The sequence below is a fragment of the Medicago truncatula genome, chromosome 2, assembly GCF_003473485.1.
Source record: "Medicago truncatula cultivar Jemalong A17 chromosome 2, MtrunA17r5.0-ANR, whole genome shotgun sequence".
Taxonomy (NCBI): Eukaryota; Viridiplantae; Streptophyta; class Magnoliopsida; order Fabales; family Fabaceae; genus Medicago; species Medicago truncatula.
Window position 1 is genome coordinate 32,011,018 of NC_053043.1, and position 16,910 is coordinate 32,027,927.

The window sequence follows — 16,910 nt, forward strand, 5'->3', positions numbered from 1 at the left end:
TATTTACCTTTGCCAAGGTTTACATTGAAATTCAAGCTTATATTTTTCTTTGAAACGTATTTTTTTTTTCCCTCCCTTCAAATGGAAGTGTGTGATGACCAATGAATTATATATTCTAGTTTTTTCAAGATTAAGTTTCTAATTAACATATCTTCGCTTTTGTACATAACAAACTTTATCTGTGTAGTATTTGTACATATAATATAAGAATAGTTCAATGTAAAAAAAAGACTTCATTGTTGGGAGAGGTAGATATATTCAGTTATTTCTGTAAATGTCATCAAGTACAAAAATTAGGGAAATTTTAGGATAGACCACTTAAATAGGCATTTTACCATGAACAAAGTAATTTCCAATTGCTCATTCTCTCCCTATTCACAGGAGTTTTTAGAAATTTTAGGAGGGGGGTGTTATATTTTAAATTTATTTAAATTCATATAACACTGGGACTATGATTATTTGATTTATTTTTATTTTGTATTTTTGTTAAGTTTAAAGTTACATGTTTCTAAAAAACACAGCGCTATAAGTATTTGAGTTATGTTTAAAAACAAGTGCGCTATAGTATTTGATTTAACATTTTCATTCAATATATTGGATATATTTAAATAATATATCCAATGAATTTTATCAATAATCTAAATTTATTGAACTCAACTGACTTTTTTATCAGTTTAAATATGTTTTTATCCCTAATGAATATACCAAATTTTTATGTTAGTCTCCCCTAAAAGTTTTTCCCCATTTTTAATCCCTCAAAAAAATTTAATCTTCGTTTTTTTTCTTGCTTTTAAGTCAACTCATGTCTAGATTTTATTTTTTTAAATAAAATTTGAGTGGACTAAAACGAAAATTTGATATATTTATAGGAAAAAATACATATTTAACCATTTTTTATTTAGTACGTTAAAATTGAATCTGACTTTTTTTACATTTTTTTTTTTTACACAACTGACTTTTTCCTAAAAAACCAAAGTTTAATAGGTTTCAATCAAGTGATAATAATTGAATTTGTAGTTACGGAAATGGTGAACAGCCAAGCAAATGTATCTATCAAAAGCAATAGCTGGAATATTGATTTTGTCATATTATAATACCTATATTATATAATGTCTTGTTGAGATATCCAATTGAGTGGCCTATATATATACATTTCCTTTTTTGTTTTAGGGAATGGAGGGGCCTATATTGTTGCCTATTGCCTAACTTGCACATGATTAAGGGTTAGGTTCTCATCAGAGTGCTTTGTTTTTTTATTAGAATGGCTGATTCTAATATGTTATGTTGATTGACGGTGAGATTGAGAGATTAGAAAGTTGCATTTTTATATACACAATTTTCTAAAAACACATAAAAATGATGAAATTATCTTTAACGGTAGTTAACAACCATTGTAAAAATCGGCAGCAGTTAACTATCGTTGACTTCAGCGGTAGTTAACTACCGTTGTATTCCTTTTTTCATCATTTCACCAACTTTCTTAACGGTGTGAAGTGTAGCACTAACACTCCTTCATTATTCAGGGTGTGTTTGGTTTGCAAAACAGTAAGTATTTGACAGAACAGTGCAAGACAGAACAGCACAACGCAAGGCAGAACAACACATGACAAAAATTTTATGGCAATGAGTAATTTTTTGTTTTATACAATTTTTGGGGGATAAAATGTTATTTTGGTATTTTAGACAACTTGTACGTGGGACAAAAAGTTGTGCTGTGGTTTGGTGAGGAACAAAAATATGAGTTTTTGTCATGTCCCTCGCCTCCAATTTATCGAGTTGTTATGTCATGTCCTTCATTTTTTTAGCAAATCAAACGCATGCCAATTATCACAAATGCATATCAAATGAACATTGATTTTGATGAATGTATTCTATGAATTTTTTTTTGTTTTTTCTAATTTTAATGTTGTATAAGATTTTGTTTTGGAATTAATATTGTATAATATTTTTGGTCTATTGATTTGTAATCATTACATATTATCACCGGAAAAAAAAAGGTAATAATTTCGTATCGTTATGTAGGATGATATCATAATATTTGAATGTCAACACATAGTAATTCAATTGCTACAATTGAATTACACGTAATTTTAAATTCTCTAAAAATATTTAAAGACATGTGTTGGCATTAAAAATTAGTTGAATATTTTTAGAGAATTTAAAATTGCGTGTAATACAATTATAACAATTGAATTACCATGTGTTGACATTCAAATATTATGATATCATTCTACAAAAAGTCCTACATAAATATGCAAAATTGTTACTTTTTTTTACGGTTTTAATATGTAATAATGATTAAAAAACCATAGACCAAAAATATTATACGATATTAATTCCGTCAAAACAAAATCTTATACAAAATTAAAATAAGAAAAACAAAAAATATTTATATTTATGACAATCAACGTTTATTTAATATGCATTTATGATAATAGGCATAGAATTGACCTTGAATAATGAAGGCATAGCATCAGAAAGTTGGTGAAAGGGTGAAAAAAGGAATGCAGCGTTAGTTAACTACCGTTAGGCCAATGGTAGTTAACTGCTGCCGGTTTTTCTCAACGGTAGTAACTATCGATGAGGATAATTTCGTCTTTTTCATGTATTTTTAGGAAGTTTTGTGTGTCAAAGAAACAACTTTCTAGCGATTGAGAGGATACAATGAGTCATTATTAGGGGTAGACATCAAGCGGGTTCAGGCCCATAGTGGCAACCCAACTTAAACCGCATATCCACACATTATGTCTCAATTATGCCTAAAACTTGTGTGTGGGAAATGCAGGTTCGGGCTCGAGTTCACGGGTTATTCAGGCTGTCAAATTTGGGTTGGGATTTGGCCCAAGATGACTTTGTCATCCCAATTGAAAAAAATTCAATTTTTTTTTCTTTCAACTTCTGTGTTTTTATTTTTAAAAAATGAGGTCAAAATCAACCATGTTGAAAACCTTTTAGTTTGGTTTGATTTTTAACTTATTTTGTGAAATTGCCAATAAACAAAAATTTGAATTAGATGTTTAAAACTCAAATTGGACCAATTATTGATCAACTATCAAATTATAAAACACAATATTGACATTTAAATTTCATGTGTTCTAAAAGTTATAAACTTACAAAAAGTAACAAGTTTCAAAACTGGAACTAAATCAACAAAAAATCACTTACTTCGACAAGCTGGAGTTGGCAGAGTGAGAGAGGTTCCATTATTTGATTTTCGAGAACTGGTCATACACAAATAAAATCAACAAACAAAAGTTAGACAAACACCAAGTGAAAATGAATTGAATAACACTAAACATATCAAGAAGGAATATTACCTCTTGGATCTGGACAATATGCAGCCATATAGAAGTTTTCTAAGCCAATAAGAAGAGAGAGAAAACAAAATAAAAAATAATCATATGTTAGTAATAAATCCATAGTAAACTAAATGAAAAGAGCCATAATATATGTTCTCTTTACTGAGAAACAAGTCAGACAAAGGTAAGGGAAGAGGAGGACAAACCTTTCACGTCTTCCTTAGCTTTCTCTCTTGTCCATGTGAAGGATTTTGTTCTAGATCGAGCTCTAGAGGTGGTGATTCATGTTGAAAAGTGGTGATTCATGTTGGCATTGGTGATTGAAGAGGAGGATTTGATGGTGAGGTGGTGAGCGTTGCTAGGGTTTTTGAATGAAGGTTAGATTTGAAGAAACGGCGCTAGGGTTTGGAAATCTGAATGATGATTGATGAAAATTGTGTATATAGGCTAGAGAAAACGACATCGTATTAGCCTAAAAAAATCTTACTATACTCGGATGGGTCGGTCACCGACTATTATATTATCTTGAGTCGCACCTGCCCGCCCCGTAATGAAACCGATTGTTTAAACTATTAGACCTGAATGCAATTGAACCGTTTTTTTTTTTTTTTGTGTGGTTATTGCGGGTTGGGCCAGGTCGTGGGCCCTTGTCCATCCCTAGCCATCGTTGTTGCCTAGTGTCTAACTTGCACATGATTAACGGCTAGGTAGTGACCTTGGTGCTAACTTGCAGATGATTTACTTTTTATTAAAAAAAAATGTCAATGATTTTATTCCTCAATAGAATAGCTGATAGTAATCTTTAGATTGATGGTGAGATTGACAAGTTACATCGAACCATCATAATTTTAGTAAAAATTACACTCTAGTGTTCTACATAAATCAAAATCACATTATAATTTTGCTAAACTCACCATCAATCCAAACTTAAAAGAAAGATCATCTCCTTAATGAGTTCTTACGTTGTTATATTTAAAATTATATTTTGGTGTGTATTATCGGAAGGAGATGAAGCATCTACATAATTTAATAGTGTTTATGTTTAATGTTAAAATCTTGGGGAGCCTTAATATGGACCCCCTTTTTAAGGTCCACCCATGCTCCTTCCTACATGACTGGCAATAGCAGGTATATATACATACTTTTCATTCATACTACTTGGAACATTGTTCAAATGACAAAACTAACCAATTTTTTTTTTAATTTATTGTGTAATCCTTTGGTTCATTCACGATCTAGAATTAGGATAAGATTGATTGCATAAAATCTTGTTTTCATTCACCACAAAACTTCATCGTCCTTGCTATTCCAGTCTAGGAACAATTTTTCCTATTTTCCCTTCTACCTGCTTAACTGCCTTGGTGACTAACATCCATTTTCCTATTTTTTTCACATAAACATAATTGATATATTTGTGTCATAATCAGAAGTAGGTGAAGTTAATTATTTAAATTATGAAGATTACGAAACAAATTTAAAATTAAACTAGGAATTTGATTACCATCACTATGGAACCTGTGTGTCTCAATGAGACTGTTATAATGGAGAAAGTTCAGGGATATGGTTTGGGCATCCATTTAAATAGTCCATAGACATTAAAGTTTGGTTTGTGTTCAGGTTTTTCTTAAGTTAGGTAAAAGATTTAAGAACAATTTGAGAATTATCATAAGATGTAAGGTAAAGTGGCATCTACAGAAACAATGGTGGAGAGAGAGAATATGTGACCTTGAATTTCAAGTTTCAACTTTTGATTTTATGTTATTTTAAAAAATTGATGACATGTTATTATTTAATTTGTTGTGCTTAATAGAAGGGTAAACTATGCATACACCTACATACTATTACCGGTAATATAAGAAGGAGCATGGGTGCACCTTAAAAAAAAGGTTCATATTAGGGGCTACCTAAAATCTTATGCATTAAAATAAAAAGTAATTTTTCTAGCCAGCATTAAATGCGAATGTTGAAGAAAAATAGTAGATAGGATAAAATAGAGAAAGCTACATCTAAAATGTATAGAAACAAAGCAAATTTTGTGTATATAGGTTTATGCTAAATATCTAACGGTCTAAAAGTAGATAAGACTTATTTTAAAGAGTTAATTTTTTCTTGTGCTGATATAAATTTTTCTTTACTCCAACAGTTAGACATCGCTCAACAGCAGATTTTTGCGGTTTCCATTTGGAGCTTATGGAAACACAGGAACAATAAAGTGTGGAATAATATCGTAGAAACAACAGAGCAGATTGGTGACTGAGCGGTGGCTTTCCTAAATAGTTGGAAGGCCGCGCAAGAGACAAGGATCCGTAGCTCGCCAGCAAACCCGCATTTCGACATAAGTAAGTGGTCAAAACCAAGTGTTGGGAGATTCAAGTGCAATGTTGATGCTGCCTTTTCTGCTTCTCTCCATAGAGTAGGCTTTGGAGCTTGCATTCGAGATGCAAATGGAAATCATGTTATAAGCCGTATTGAGTGTTTCACACCTTTACTTGATGTGGAAATGGGAGAAGCTATAGGACTCCTACATGCTATGCGATGGGCGAAAGACCTAAATTTAGTAAATATGGATTTCAAAACGGACTCAAAAGTGGTGGCAGAGAATATCTATAAGGGGGATGGTGTCTCAGATTTCATGGTCATAATACACGATTGTAGACATCTATTAATGACTGATTTAGTGAACTCTGATGTGAAGTTCATTAGGAGACAAGCCAATAGTGTTGCCCATAATCTAGCTAGGGAAGCACTAAATCATGCTAGTTTCCATTATCATCTTAATATTCCACGTTGTATTCATACTTTGATTAATAATGAAAAGCTATAAGCTTCTTTCCCTAAAAAAAAAAAGAGTTAAATATCTTTTTGGTTCTTATAAATATATTAACTTTTTGTTTTAATCTCTCTAAAATTTTCCTTTGATATTTAGTTTCTATAAAAAATTTAATCACCACTTTTGGTTCCTATTTTTAAGTCAACTCATGTGTAGTCTTTGTATTGTTTAATGAAATTGTGCAAAATATTGTAAAAATCTCGACAAAAAGAAAATAATTATTTTAACAAAACATGAATTAAATATGAATTTTAACAGTTATAAATATAAAAATTCATATTTATTTAATTTTTCGTTAAAAAAATTCTAATATTTTTTAGGAAAGATTCTTATAATATTCTAAACTTTTCTGTGAAATTTTAGTCAAAAAAAAAAATGAATTCTACAAATAAGTTTACTTAAAATGAGGGATCAAAAGTGAAGATGGAAAACTTTTGGAGTACTAAAAGTCGAAGAAAAATGTTAGAGGACTAAAACAAAAAATTAGTATATTTTTATGGAGGAAAAACATATTTAACTCTATTTAAAATTGTGAAAGCTAACCATTAGTCCCTCGAACTGTAAAATGTTGTTGCACCGGTCTCTTACTCAAAAAATATATATATAATTTAATCATCCACTATTACTTCATTAGTCATTTTCACCCCTGATATGAAGTAGGAACATTAACTTTTTGAAAAAAGTGACATGACTATTTTGAAGGACAAAGGACTTCAAGATGTTTGTTTCAGGGGCCAAAATGGCAGGGACAAAAATGACTTATGAAATGAAGAGTGGTGATTAAACTGTGTTTTCGTTTGAGCCATAATATTGCGACAATGTTTACATTTTTTAGGAGCAAAATGGTGGTTTGACATAGGATGGTCACCGATGGTGTGTGAATGTTGAAAATTAAAAGTTAGGCTTAAATGCTCTTTTGGTCCCTTAACTATTTAATTGATATCGTTTTGGTTTCTTAACTAAAAAAAAGATTGTTTGAGGATTTTAAGTTTTTTTTTAGTCTCATTTTGGTCCCTTCTGTTAGGTTTCCGTTAGGGTTTTAAAAAAAAGTTAACTCCTGGACACGTGTCACCTTGTCATTGACTCTGAGTTTTTTTTTTTTTTTACAAAAGAAATTATTATTTTTTTAAAATATATTATTTTTTATAAAAAATACCAAAGCCAATGACAAAGGGACACGTGTCGCCTTGTCATTGGTTCTGGGAATTTTTTACAAAAAAATAAAATATATATATTTAAAAAAAATTAATTAATTTTTTTTAAAAAAATATATTTTTTTTTTGTAAAAAAAAAAATCTCAGAGCTAATGACAAGGTGACACGTGTCCACACTTAACGTTTTTTATTAAAACTAACGGAAACCTAACAGAAGGGACCAAAACGAGACTAAAAAAACTTAAAATCCTCAAACAATCTTTTTTTTAATTAAGGGACCAAAGCGATACCAATTAAATAGTTAAGGGACCAAAAGAGCATTTAAGCCTAAAAGTTATCGAACTACATAAAATTAAGGAATTATGCTCTTCTCCTATCAAAAATTGGTCGCTTCTAATCAAACTTTCGAAAATACCCCTGCGTGATTTAAGTCACGCCGCGTGAGTTAACTCGCGCAGGTTATAAACCTTGCTTGAGTTAACTCACGTAGGTTATAAATCATGCATGAGTTAACTCACGTAGGTTATGAACATTGTGAATTTTCAGCATGATTTAAGTCATGCCGAGTTTAACACATGCGTGACTTAACTCATGCAAGATATTTTCGAAAGTTTGGTTGGGAATGAACAAATCTTATTGGAAGAAGAGCTAAGTGGTGTGGCCAATAAAAAGAAATTAACAAAATCTCATAGTATTCAATATTAGAGATCCTCTAAATGTTTACTTCTAGTACACTTTATAGTTTTCTTTCTTTAGAGAAGGTTAAGTGATCAAATTCTTGGAGAAACAAAAAATATGAAAGCAAATAATAGTTTGCATGAACTTGCAATCTTATTTTACTTGTTGAAAATGAATAAACCCTTCTTCACTACTTCCACCTAACCTTGAATTTTGACAAAATCCAAAAGATATCAAAATGATATACTTCTTCTTTCTTGCAATACACCACATTCACCTAATAAAAAAACTACTTTACTTGCATATTTTAGCTTCCTTTTAAACTCCTATAAATGATGAAAAATAACCAATGCAGATTCAGGAAAACTTGATAAATTAAGTAGCCATGAAATCTTCTTTAATTGCATTTTCTGCTCTTGTGCTTCTCATCTTTGTTGCCTCAAATTCAGAGGCTGCAATTTCATGCAGTGATGTGATTAAGGACTTGAAACCTTGTGTGAGCTATTTGGTTAGTGGAAGTGGACAACCACCAGCTGCATGTTGCTCTGGAGCTAAAGCTCTAGCATCAGCTGTATCAACATCTGAGGATAAAAAGGCTGCTTGCAACTGCATCAAATCCACTTCCAAGAGTATTAAAATCAACTCACAATTGGCTCAGGCTCTTGCAGGGAACTGTGGAATTAACACCCCCATCACTATCTCCCCAGATGCTGATTGTTCCAAGTAAAACTCATAAATTAAATTATTCAAAAATATATATTTCTTTTTATGTTGATCCATAATGAATAGGACCTTTTTCCCTAGTAGCCACCGGTATAAAAATCGCCACAATTTAGACTATTTGAATCCGCTACGAGACTAATCTTTAATCGGCAGTGATACAACTTATTTATTATAGGAGATTGGACTGTCTATCAATTGGGCAACTTTAAGAATTAAACTTGGAACTTTTTTAGAGTATAGTCATATTGATTAATGAAATGTCACACATATTTTGTTCCATTATATTTTGCTTTACCAATCATTAGCTTTTATTTTAACCGAAGTTAATGTTTTTTCTTTCCTCTATTTACTTATTTATCTTTTTATTGCTGCGTCTTTTGCAGGGTTGGTTAATTGAGGCTTGGAAGTGGGAATTGGAGGGTCAAATTGAACATTCTGCTACTATATATATATATATATATATATATATATATATATATATATATATATATATATATATATATAATATATAGCATGTATGTTAGTATGAGAATATGATATATTTTGTAATAAATAGGAATCTACCTATGTGGATTTCTGTATTATGTTTATGTATGTTATTTTGAATAAGTTGTTGTTAGAATGTTGTTCCCAATTTAACTGGATCGTTGAGCCGGCCCCTATTGAAATTTGAATGTTACAAATGTTTGTTCTTTTGCTATAATTATCTATATGAAGAATAATGTTAATCTATATGTTTTATGTTTTTATAGGGAACTCTAATATTAAACATATGGTTTAAATCTAAAGGTGGACCTCATTGATTTACCAGTTATTTGAGGGTCACATATTTGGTTAGCTGGTTTTTGTTTTGTTGTGTATTTTACAATGTTGTTGAGCTTTAGGTGTTAGCTTGTTAATTTGGTCTGAAAATGTTTCAATTTACGTGTTTCATTGTTGAGAAAGAATAAGCATCCAAAATTGTAAATTTTACCTTGTTTGAAATAGTATCAAACTACTATCAAGTAGTATAGTATAGGATGAGACTATTTCGTAATATTCGTCTACACAGAGCTACCAACTAGGGTCGTTATTATTGTTAAAAAAAGTTCTTTATGAGAACGTGACATCAAAGACGGACTCCACTCGTATACCATTAAAATGTGAACGTAATATTGGTCAATTCAATTGTGAAATATAAACTAACTCAATTATTTTCTCCTTCTTCCACACATAGCTATTTTACGATTTTAAATGATCCTTCTGCATATACATATATTCACTTTATTTTTAATTTTAAAGTTTAATAAACATTCATTCATTCCAACACAACAACTCTTAAAAATCCCTATATTATTAACATTAAATTTATGCATCAATGTTTTATTTGAAGTATGATAAAAGAAGTTGAATAGAGTATACAATGGGAGTTCGTAGCCATTTCAAACTAGAACATAAGGAACAAAGAGGAAAGGAAATGTTAAAAAAAAAAAAAAAAAAAGAATTTTAGGCTTCGTTTGCGAGTTTATAGGGCAATGAATGGGATGGCTTTGAAAGAAATATAGGACTTCCAGAGGTGTAAGTGTTTTGGGTTTTAATTTTCTTCGAAATACATAATCCTTTTAATATGGAGGAATTAAAAAGTTGTATTTGAGGAAGATTTTAGAGGTTTTACATGAATTCAAATCTATGTTATTTTAATATTTTTAAAATTAAAAATATATTAATCATAAGCATTAATATATCATTCTCTAAAATAAAATACTCTTTTAAACAATGTGAAATTAGATTTCACAATTTTTATCATATTTCGAAAATCGGAACTCCAAAAGTCTTTCCCTCCCATACAAACTTCTAAACAATTTTCTCTTAATCCAGTTGATAGCGATAATACATAATATATGCAAGGTCCGGGTCTCAAATCCCGACCACCACAAAAAAAAACTCCCAAACAAAGTCCTAAGCGGAAGACAGTGTTGCAGCAAACTTGTACGGTTTGAGCTACGATCTCAATATGTTATTCTCATCATTTAGCTAATAAGTGTAATAAATCTTACTAGTAGTTTTTGTATACTCTCATTTTATGGAAGTGAATATGCTTGTTGTTCCGTAGTGTTCATAGAAAGAACATTGTGTGCTCAAATTGAATCCAAAATACGATTTTATGTGGTATGCACAATTTTTCAATCCCTACCTTGACACTAGCCAGTCACCACCCAATGAGAGTAGTGGTATGCTCGTGAACCACATTACCCCACCATACTTTAATTAATATCATAAATTTTGTACAAAGTTTTGATGTGACTCAATTAGGCCAAGGTCCAATCTATTTACTCACATGTGCATGCATCTCATTTTTAGTTTCCACCTTTAATTTCTTCAATTAAAAAGCCACACATTATTTGTCACAACTCACAGGCAAGAGCAATAGCAAGATCATAAATAATGTTCTTATTAAGACAGCTTTTCATTAATTAAACATGGTACCAAAATAAATAAATATACATATACTCAATTGTCCCCTACTAGAAAATATTCTGTTCACATTAACAACCCACCAGCTTTCACAGCTCCAGAGATTGGAGCAGACAAAAACAACAAAAATATATATATATAAACAGAAATCAATGATCAAACATTTTTCTTGTCAATCTAAGAAACCCATCACCCTTTTTCTCCAACAATTTTTGGAGACCTCAATGAGAATTTTGAGCTTCATTATACACCAAATTACCTAAGTGGTAGCTCAACTTACAAGCTACACTAGATCAATTCAAAAGAACACCCTAGTTTTTTTTATATTTTTTTTAGTGCTTAAACTTTTAACCGTAGTTTTAAATTGCGATCCACAACTGCGGCCACGATATTGCAACCACATTTACCTGCAATTTAAAACCACAGCTTTAACATAAAAGATCAAGGACAGTTAGGGTTTCGACCCGGACCACCATAATAGAAGTAGGTGCCCCAATCACCAGCATTACCAGTTTTGACATTATAACAGTTATCTTTTTCAGTGTAGGTACCAAGATCTTTTGGAGCCCTTAACTTGTTGTCACCATCAACAACCTGAATATTTTTGAAATAACTAGCCTTGCCAAAACCTTCATCAGGAAAATGTCCACTTCCCATTTGTGTTGATGTGTGCTGTCCATCAGACTCAGAGTTCACAACCTCACCACCCCATTCAATCATGGAGGCACTCTCAGTTAGGTATGAGAATAAAGGAGCTGGCCAGTATCCTAGAACATGGTCATTTCCAAATTGCATCCACCAGTTTCCCTCTTTTGGGTCCTACACATTAGTTTTTTATTCAAATTAACAACATTAAATGACATTGATACATTTTAAATTCATGGAAAACAAGATATCATGTTACTTTTTAGTAACTTTTAAATCTTGATCACCCATGTGTACGAATTCAAATTTCCTGCCGTCATAGATTCTGTGCATTTACGACGATATAACAGCTTAAAATCATTGGATTAAGACCAGACAACTCCGATATCAAATTGGCTTTTAAAGCTGATTTACCGTCTGATTTTGATCCAATACTTCTAAGCTGTTGACTGCGTGAATGCACAAAATCTTTGCTAATAGATAATGTGAACTCATACACACATACAAAAAGAGACTGAACTATATGTCATACATACATTCTTACATTACACACACATAAACATAAACATTCAGATATAATGAGATGTTTGTCAGAGATTCTCTGTATTTAAAATTAAATAATGTGCATATACAAACAATCTTACTGAAATAATTGTAGTGTTAGTTAAGTGTGGGGCATATTTTCTTTCTATAATGGCCAATAACAAAAGATAACATTATAAAAAGACATGTACCTTCCAGACCAAGATGCTTATATCATATTGGGAAGAACCATAGTTAGAAAGTGGGGATATACTTGCTCCAAGGGCTATACCATTGTTAATTTGAATAAAGCCAGAACAAAGGAGATTATAACAACCAGTTGCTTGATATGCATCACTCTGCCACATTAATGAAACAAACAAATTCATGAAATGAATGAGAAACTATAGACAATATTAATTTAATGAAAGCACAAAGTGGAGTGATTGTATTGGGAACTCACTGTCCAATAAGTGAAGAGTCTAGTGTTATTGTCACCATACAAATCAGGGCTGACCTAATTGTTGCAAGAGCAGACAAGACAAACATGAAATTAGAAGATAAGTGATAAATAATATCATTCAAAAGATAATGAATTTGATTTGAAAATTATTTTTAAGACAGTAGTTTTGCTTCTGACAATCTGGTTTTCAAGGGAAATGGACTTTCAATTGGGAGATAAGAAAAGTATGGTCAATGATTGTTTTGGCCAGGGTTGAAGTTTGGATACTTCTGATCGATTCGGCCTTAACCGGAGGCCATTAACCAATCGATTCAAACAGAAGATGACAATATAGCAAGAAATTTAAATAATACCTGCCAGCCTGCTTCAATGCTGTTGAGATCTTGACCAAAGGCACCAGCCAAAATCCAAATTTGAGACAGACTGAATTCATTAGGTTGTTGAATTTTTGGGTCCCAAACGTTTATGGTTGCCTTTGCTCCATAGAAATCACCTCCCTCCACATAAGCTATGGCATGCTAATTGCTCCAAGAAAATAAAATCAAAAGGAATAAAACAAATACATAAAATCAGGAGATAATATACACAACCAAAGCATTTCCATGCTATAGTAACATCCTATCATAATAAAGGACGAGACCTCTACGGCGTGCCAAGTTAAAGTGTAAAGTAAGTAATATTAATAATCGATGAATAAATTGGTTATTGATATTACATGCACACGCATAACAAATCATAGATGTGCTGAAATATCAATCCTTAATTATTTTTTTGTTGAGATTACACATATTTACTCTGTCTCTATACACTTTTCCCAACCCTTGATAAAAAAATAACTTTTCTTGGTTGTTTCTGTACTAAATTATTTTCTTTTGCACAAAATATACACCTAATGAAGAAATGTACACACACTCACACATTCAAATGAAGTAAACATAAGAAATGAGAATAATTTCTTGGTAAACTATTAGTGGTGACTTGAACTTGCAGTAGGTGCATTATAAGTAACATGGTAGTGGTGGAAGTACCTGATGACCACTCTGAGTCAAGATGTCAGGTAGAGGTTTTGCAGGTTTTGGTTGAGGAGTACTCTTTTGCTTCTTCTTTCCAAAATTTTGAACAGAGCTAGCCCTTAATATGTCATTTGTTCTAGTCCTTCTTATAGGAATTGTTCCTTCAGAACACATACCATTTTTCTGCCAAAGCTGAGTTATAGGCTTTGAATTTGAATTTGAATTTGAAGAGACTTTGCTCTCTCCAAAAGTTTTCCTTTCTGGATGAAAATTTGGCCTCATCTGCATCACAAACCAATTCATATTAACAAGAAACCAAATGACACATAAAAGAAAGAAAAGGTACAACAAATGCAATTTGAACTAAACAAGTTGAAAATTTTGAATTTAGATGAAAAAGAGAAAGTTGTATAATTCACCTGAATCTTGTGATCTTTGAGTTCAGGGTGATCAAAAGCTGGTTGGTGTGAAACATGAACACAGTCAATAATATCTCCATCAGGACTCTGCTTTCACAAAACCATAAAAAAGTACACTTGCATAAATGAACTATGTTTATGAATGGTCCTAAAAATCTAGAAACTAAATAAATTACACTTGTTAACAAAATTTACAAAAGAGTGACACCAATACAAAAATATACTAAAATTCTGTTCAAATTGCATGAACAAAAACAATAGCAGATTTTCCATTATTGTAGTGAAAAAGACTAAAGAATCTCCCAACTCCCAAGAACTAAAGTTCCTTTCAAACCCAAAAAGTTTAATTTTTTACAAATCCCAATTAGAAATAAAACCGTTATGCAACCAATGAAAAAGTGGCAGAGTGAAAAGGAAACAAAAAGTTAAGAAAGAAAAAAAAAAACTTATCTCTACCTTGATGGACTTAACAGGTGGTCTGTTCAAATTCTTCAAGTGCTTCTTAACCTCAAGCTTCTGAATTGAACCACCACTATTGCCCCCGTTACCGGTGGTGGTGCTGATGGTGGCTCTGCCAGCACAAGTAAAAGGAACCAACAAAACCAACAAGCAGAAGCATAATCCAAAATTGACCTCCATTAAAGCTTCTCCAAATGCAAATGCAAAAGCATGCAACTTTATGAGAATTGTCAAGTGGGTATTGAAGAGAAATTAATAGAAAGACTAATGAAGCTAAAGGGTCACCAAAAAACCATAAAAAGTTTTATATTTTTATATACTATAGCATATACAATTAAATGGGTTGTTATGCTAATAAAAACAATAATTATCATAAAAAACTTGTCATTTTTTGTATACCTTAGCCTTAACCTTAACCCAATTTTGAAGCTTATCCTATGCACCCCACCAACAAAACAAACAACAACAACAAGACCCTCCTTTTGTTATTGTTTTTTTCACATAAAAATACAAACAAAACAAGTGTGGTTTGACACTTTGACAAGGTTGATAAAAAAAAAGGGGTCCCTTTGATCAAAAAAATTTCTTCCTTATTTGTAGTTTTGTTCCTTAGAAGACAACAAAATATATTGCCGACGATTGGAAAAAGGGTATTATTGGAATAAATAAATATATGAGGAGGAGAGAGAAAGAATGAAAAGTTTGTGGAAATGCATGGTGGTTTTATCCATTCAACTTGTATATTGTATTTGTAACAGAGTTGAGTTGAGGTTCCACTACTACTCACAGTGTGTAGAGAGAGAAAGAGAGTGTGTAGATGTAGAGAGAGAAACCATGTTAGTTGTTTCTTCCCGCTACTACTATGGACATAATAATATATGAAATTACTTTGTTGTCCTTTGGAGTCACGAGATTACATTATTCCCATGATTCCTTTCTCACTCATGTTTTTTGTTGTTTTCCTTCTTTGTACTAGCTAAAGCTATGGATGATGAAATCATGAAAATGGTTGGAAGTGGAGATGGGTAGATTCATTTTTGTTCCTATTGTAATTTGTAATAATAATATAATTATATTGTTGTTACTACTTCATAAGGTTCATTAGACTATCAAGTTTATTTTTATTATTACTTATTCCATGTTCATTTTTTTGTCTCATGTATATTTTATTTTAGAAGGTTAGTTTTTAAGTGAGCTTTAGAGTGTTACTAGTTATAATCTAATAGTCAAAATAAATGTTAAACATACATACATTATACTTTATTATTTTACCACCGTATTTTACAACCGTGTAAATAGGTTGTAAGTAATATGATGATATTCAAATACAATTTTTCATCTTTGTAAAGGGATTAAAAAGGAAATGCTTTAATGTTTGGTCTAGGTGAAAAAATATTGAAAGTAAGAAAATATATAAGTGAGCTAAGAATAAGCAACAACTAAAAGTTTTGTATTGTATGGGTCATTATACCAATTTTTACGCACTAAATTAGAGAACTACATCCATCTTCTTACATTTCTTTCGACGTGTGCATATAATAAAAATTTAGATGAAAAAAAATTGTTTCATATAAAAATAGTCAACTTTGAAATTGAAAATTTAATAAACAAAATTGTCATAGCGAGGGTAAAGTATGGACCCATAATCGATTTTTTTGAATACGATTACACCAAAGGTCAACTCTAAACTCTTATGTTTTCACTTTAGTTTTGGAAGGACAAACAAAAAACATGCAAGAACTAGCATCGAGATGCATATTTTTAGCAAATGATATAGTCCTTGAAGACTCTTGGAAGGATTTAAAGGGAAGATAAGACAATTGGAGACAAACTTAGAAGTGTATGACTTTTTTTCAAGTAGAAGCAGACAAAGTATATGGAATGAAATTGTAGAAAAAGGTTTAATATTTCTAACTTAGAGATGAAAGTTGGAGATCATGTCATACCACAAGTTACACAAATAAAATATTTTGGTCCATAGTATGAAACAATGAAGAAATAATAGATGTAAACCATTCAATTCAAGTTCTTCGTTGAAATGGAGGATGGCCTAACGTGGTTCTTGTGGTACAAAATCACAACTAAAGAAGCTAAAGAAAAAATTATACCGTATAATTTTAAGATTGGTGATGTTGTATGAAACAAAGTGTTCGGTTCTAAAGAATCAACATGATAATGACTTAAGTGTAGTGAAAATTATAAAAGAAATTATTAAGAAATATTAAAAGATTAATGAGTTTTCATAGAGATA

The 16,910-nt window shown here is 31.2% G+C and overlaps 2 protein-coding genes across 4 annotated transcripts; one reads left to right on the forward strand and one right to left on the reverse strand.

Moving 5' to 3' along the window:
• The first annotated feature begins 8,306 nt into the window (after positions 1-8,306).
• Positions 8,307-9,416, forward strand: LOC11440725 (non-specific lipid-transfer protein 8). The gene is made up of 3 exons (XM_039830611.1): positions 8,307-8,684; positions 9,068-9,127; positions 9,180-9,416. Exons 1-2 carry the CDS (start codon positions 8,347-8,349, stop codon positions 9,075-9,077), a joined length of 348 nt encoding a protein of 115 aa, XP_039686545.1. The 5' UTR covers positions 8,307-8,346; the 3' UTR covers positions 9,078-9,127; positions 9,180-9,416.
• Positions 9,417-11,106: 1,690 nt separating this feature from the next.
• LOC11418598 (uncharacterized) lies at positions 11,107-15,510 on the reverse strand. 3 transcript variants are annotated; one of them, XM_039830612.1, is made up of 9 exons: positions 15,447-15,510; positions 14,657-14,844; positions 14,201-14,287; positions 13,797-14,063; positions 13,122-13,286; positions 12,769-12,822; positions 12,518-12,664; positions 11,571-11,957; positions 11,107-11,501 (listed from the first exon to the last, which is right to left on the reverse strand). In XM_039830612.1, exons 1-8 carry the CDS (start codon positions 15,493-15,495, stop codon positions 11,580-11,582), a joined length of 1,335 nt encoding a protein of 444 aa, XP_039686546.1. In that variant the 5' UTR covers positions 15,496-15,510; the 3' UTR covers positions 11,107-11,501; positions 11,571-11,579. The 3 variants fall into 3 exon arrangements, with proteins under 3 accessions (XP_039686546.1, XP_024632232.1, XP_024632233.1); XM_024776464.2 differs by having other exon boundaries at positions 11,112-11,957; XM_024776465.2 differs by lacking the exon at positions 15,447-15,510 and adding an exon at positions 15,059-15,404 and having other exon boundaries at positions 11,112-11,957.
• Between the last annotated feature and the right edge of the window lie 1,400 nt (positions 15,511-16,910).